Raw genomic sequence first — 5,434 nt, forward strand, 5'->3', positions numbered from 1 at the left:
ATGTAACGGTTACGCACAATCTCCAACTCTCACTCTCTGCACCGACAACGGAAATGTAACGGTCGCACGCAATCTTCAACTCTCACTCTAGGCACCGACAACGAAAATGTAACTGTCGCACGCACTCTCCAACTCTCACTCTCGGCACCGACAACGGAAATGTAACGGTTGTGCGCAATCTCTAACTCTCACTCTCGGCACCGAAAATGGAAATGTAACAGTTGCACGCAGTCTCTAACTATCATTCTCGGCACCGGCAACAACAAAGAGTGTAACGGTCACATGCATTCTCTTACTTTCACTCTTGGCACCGACAATAGAAATGCATCGGTCATGCGTCACATGCATTTTAGCACGATAACATCGCAACTCTTCATATGAATTAGTATTTATTAACCACGTCAAAATTTTACGCTCAAAACACACGTTCTCGTCCCGTGCTACACTGCTCCTGGCAAACCATGTACCGTATGAACCTTTTAACCTCTAACTAACAAAGGACCTAACGGCGTATTTCCCCGGTTGGACGGTGGAACTGACGGCCGTCCACAGAGCCAGCCCCTCTCTCCGGGTCTAAAATTGGCAGGAGAACAAGACAAATAAAAGGCAGCTAAAGAATTGGCAGCGGACCCGTGTGGACTGCTTTTTAGAAAAAACTGAACCGACATTGGTAACCGCAGTTTTATAAAGCCCCCGGGTACCTCACATGTTCAGCCTCTGTCTCTGCCCACTGACCGGTCCATGTTTAGCAACTCTGATCCATATTTAGCTGCTACTAATACTAGTAATTAGTTGAGAGAGAGCAAAAGCGAAAGGCTTCCAATCCAATCCATCCCCAAAGCCCAAAGACTATCGAGGAATAAATCTTGAAAAGGGTAAAGAGTAATTTCCTTCCTAGCTTTGCACAAGATAGAGATAGAGAGAGAGTGCCCCTCTCCTTCCTCCGCCCCTCCCCTATTAATTTCCTTCTAGTTTTCTGCAGGCACACACTCTGATAAGAAGCCCCTCCCCCCTCTCCTCTCTCTCCATTCTCCGAGCACTCGCTCTTTGTGTGAGCGTGGGACGGGACACTTATTATATTATCTTCACCAAGAAGGCAGTTCCTCCTTCTCTCGCTCGCCCTCTCACACACTCACACTGCGGGAGAGATGGAGCGCAATGTTTCCTGGTAGCTGCCTTCTTCCTGCTCTCCTCCCCCTGATTTGAGGCCTCCCTCCGCGTCCGTTTCCTCTGCACCAGATCTGCGCTCGTCCGTGGGGTGGGCTGCTGCGTTTCGGTCCGGAAGTCAGCCATGAGCAAGGAGGATGTGCTCAAGATACAGGTGAGTTCTTCCTTGCTTTGCTTCCTCTCAACTCAAGACATTCCCCCGCATGTTCCTTCTTGTTTCTGCTGCCATGAAATTTTTGTGAGGTTGCTTGCTTGCTCCTGTGTCTGATCCCTGCATGCCGTTCGTGTGTGTTCGTTTGTTCGTCCCCAAATCCGCAGACCTGCGTGCTCAAGGTGAACATCCACTGCGACGGGTGCCAGAAGAAGGTGAAGAAGATCCTCAGCAAGATCGATGGTAAATAATATAGTAGATGGAGTTCTGTTTATCCGTGTTGTTTTGTTGTTCCGTGGGGAGAATGTGTTGGATTCATCCATCTTGTTTGCAGGCGTGTACCAGACCTCCATCGACGCGGAGGAGGGCAAGGTGATGGTGTCCGGACTCGTGGATCCGGACACCATCATCAAGAAGCTCAACAAGGGCGGCAAGCCCGCTGTGCTCTGGGGCTCCAAGCCCGGCGGCGTCGCCAACCAGTTCCAAAAGCTCCACCTCGACGGTAACGGCGGCGGCGGTAAGGGCCAGCAGCCCAAGGACGCCGGCGGCAAAGGCCATCCCAAAGATGCCGGCGGCAAGGCCCAGAAGGGCGGAGGCAAGGACGCCAAGATGGCGATGCCGCAGCCGACCCCGCAGCAGATTCAGCAAATGCAGCAGCAGATGCAGATGAAGGGCGCGCCGACGCCGCAGCAGCTTCAGCAGCTGCAGCAGCAGATGCAGATGAAGGGCGCGCCCACGCCGCAGCAGCTTCAGCAGCTGCAGCAGCAGATGCAGATGAAGGGTGCGCCGACGCCGCAGCAGCTCCAGCAGCTGCAGCAGCAGATGCAGATGAAGGGCGCGCCGACGCCGCAGCAGCTCCAGCAGCTGCAGCAGCAGATGCAGATGAAGGGTGCGCCGACGCCGCAGCAGCTCCAGCAGATGCAGCAGCAGATGCAGATGAAGGGGCTGAAGCTGCCGCCGCAGTTCATGGGCGCCGCCGCGGCCAAGATGCCGTTCCCGGCGGGTGCGCCGGCCAAGGACCCCAAGTCCGTCAAGTTCAACCTCCCCGACGACGGCTGGGGCGACGACGGCGGCAGCGAGTTCGACGACGAGTTCGACGAATTTGACGACGACGAAGATTACGACGATGAGGGCTTCGAAGACGACTACTACGACGACCCCAAGATGATGATGAAGCAGATGGCCATGCCGCCGAACGCCGGCGGGGGCGACAAGAAGGGCGCCGGCAATGGTGGGAAGAAGGGCGGTGGAGGAAACGAGATCCCTGTACAGATCAAGGGGAACGGCAACAACGGCGGCGGCAAGAAAGACGCGGGTGGCAAGCAGCAGCACCAAGGTGGCAACGGCAACGGCAACGGCGGCGGTAAGAACGGAGGCGGCGGTGGGCAGCCGAACAACGTCAAGGGAGGAGGAGCGCCGGTCCAGGGAAAGAAGGGCGGCGGCGCTGGTGGCCCGGCCCCAGGCATGGGTGGCCCGATGGGCGGCGGCATGCCGTCGCAGCAGCAGGCCATGTTCAGGCCTAACATGATGGGCGGCGCCGGTTTCCCCGGCATGGGCGGTCCAATGGGCCACCCGCACGCGGCGAGCGGCGCGCAGGCTGGCCGCGCCATGCAGGGCATGCCGCCGGCTGGGCATTACCAGGGCGCTGGCGGCGGCGGCGGCGGCATGCCGTCCGGCGCGGAGATGCTGCAGGCTGCCGCGGCGGCCGGGAATCCCATGGCGCAGCAGCAGTACATGCAACTGATCCAGCAGCAGCAACAGCAGCAGCAGATGGCAATGCTGCAGCAACAGCAGCAGCAGCAACAAATGATGATGATGAACGGCGGCCACGGCGGCGGCGCGGGAGGGTACCCTCAGATGGGCTACGGGCCGGGGTACGGGCGCCCGCCGATGGGCTCGTACCCGATGCCAACCGCCTATGCGATGCCGCCGCAGCCACCAGCGGGCGAGCCTTACAACTACTTCAGCGACGAGGACCCCAACAGCTGCTCGGTGATGTGAGAGATGGATCGCGCCACCGCCGCTCATGGTTTGAAGGAAGACCATGATGAATCTGGCAATGGCATGACATGGGGCAACAACAAGTCCCATCTAGACCGTTTCTTCTTGATTAATTTAGCTTCTACATTTTCGCCCTTTATTTCAAGCTAAAAAAGAACAAGAGTTGTGAGACTTGCTTGAAGGCGATTGTAGGTACAGTAATTATCTATAGATGTCATAAGAGATGAATGCTCCATGCTGTTACAGTTGAAGAACAATGTGATTGACTGATGGTAGATCAATGAACAGTATGCAAAATAACTCTGGTGTCAATGTTGTGTCTTGTGTTTACATTCTGCGTTGGTACGACTGAAAAGTGAGATGTCCAGAAGAAACGATCGTAGAAATGTAGAAAGGATATGATGGCAGTTCGCTACATTTTTTTTTGAGGGGCGCAGTTCGCTACATCTTCTCAACCAAGCTTTTCTGGTCCTCCTTCCTAAGAAAGACTCCCCACTGGACTTGGCCAATTTCGGCCCGATAAGCCTTGTGCACAGCTTTCCCAAGCTTCTGCAAAGGTGCCCACCATAGCCCATTTCCGCCCGGTAAGCATTGTGCACAGCTTCCCCAAGCTTCTTGCAAAGGTGCTCGCCTTGGCCGATTTCTGCCCGATAAGCGTTGTGCACAACTTGCCCAAGCTTCTCGCAAAGGTGAGCCTTAGCTGAATTCCGCCCGACAAGCTATGTGGACAACTTCCTCTAGCTTCTTGCAAAGGTGCTGGCGAATCGACTAGCCCAACGTCTCTATGAGCTCATCTTGTCCCCAAAGAGCATTCGTGAAGGGTGCCATCTCTCCTCCTCAAACTTGACATATCGAAAGCATTTGATTTCGAGGCATGGTCATTCCTCTTGGAGGTACTGGGGGTTTGGCTACAAGTGGATCAATCTCATCACTTGCTCCTCCGTTCGTCCTTGTCACCAGGTTTATCCTATCTCACCGATGATCTTCCTTCTTGTCATCAATGTGCTAGATGCCTTGATCGGGGAATTTGACCATGAGTACATTCTGCTTCCTCTCTCTATGTGGGGCATCACGCCTCCCTATTCGCAGATGATGTGGCTCTCTTCTTGCGCCCCATCGTCCAGTACATGGCCGCAACAAAGACGATCCTTGAGATTTATGGGAATGCTTCAGGCCTCAAAAGTGAACTTGTCCAAGAGCGCTATAATCCCCATCAGGTGTGATGACATCAACCCGCACGAGCTCAAGGATGTCTTCCCTTGTGCGACCATGCCAGTTCCTATCAAGAACCTTGGGCTCCCCCTCTCCAACTCGAGGCTCCAGAAACGAGACTACACCTCCTGGTGGACAGTTTGCTAACAAGCTGCCTACGTGGAAGGCTGGACTAATCCCCACAAGCGGACGCATCATCCTTCTCAACTTTATCATCACCGCTACCGGGATTTACTTTCTTCTTGCTCTCGACCTTCCCCATGGATGCTCAAGGCGTCCGAAAAAATCGGCGCGAGTTCTTTTGGGCCAGGTCTGATTGCACTGAGGGAGGCCAATGTCTCGTCGCCTGGGGAAACTTCTACACCCTAGTCCAATTTGACGGCCTAGGTACTAAAAAACTCAAGGCTCTAAACGATGCCTTCACTCGAAGTGGTTGTGGGCTGCAAAACCTCTGATGATCTCCCATGGTCTGCACTTGAGCTCTCTGCATCAGATGAGGCCGATGCCATCTTTGGAGCATCAACAAGGCTGGAGGTATGGTGCTTCTACTCTATCGGTGGGACTGTTGAATCGATGGAGCCAACATTCCGTGGAACAATGCCTCGTGGACTCGGGACATCAGAGGGTGGCTCCGCCGACGCAATTATCCAGTTCTTAGAGTTGTGGCAGAAGATCATTAGTCGACAACCGCTTCTCCTGGGCCTAGACTTCTAGTTGTGGAAATGGAATCCGCCAGGCTCCCACTCGACCAAAACAACATACGTGGCTACCTTTGCTGGAAGCATTGATCATCCAAGGGCATCGCTCAAGTATAAGATTTTCACCTGGCTGGTCATGCGCAATCGTTGATGGTCTTCTAACTGACTGGCCAAGCGCAGGCTACCTCACCAACAGTCATGCCCC

The 5,434-nt window shown here is 54.6% G+C and overlaps 1 protein-coding gene across 1 annotated transcript; it reads left to right on the forward strand.

The window, feature by feature from the left end:
* Positions 1–1,109: 1,109 nt before the first annotated feature.
* LOC123096619 (heavy metal-associated isoprenylated plant protein 33) lies at positions 1,110–3,619 on the forward strand (the record flags this gene model as incomplete). Its single annotated transcript, XM_044518382.1, is given in 3 exon segments — positions 1,110–1,321; positions 1,486–1,561; positions 1,653–3,619. Coding segments are annotated over 3 exon segments (1,773 nt in total). The 3' UTR covers positions 3,320–3,619.
* Positions 3,620–5,434: the final 1,815 nt, after the last annotated feature.

Source organism: Triticum aestivum, chromosome 4D, assembly GCF_018294505.1.
Source record: "Triticum aestivum cultivar Chinese Spring chromosome 4D, IWGSC CS RefSeq v2.1, whole genome shotgun sequence".
NCBI classification, from domain to species: Eukaryota; Viridiplantae; Streptophyta; class Magnoliopsida; order Poales; family Poaceae; genus Triticum; species Triticum aestivum.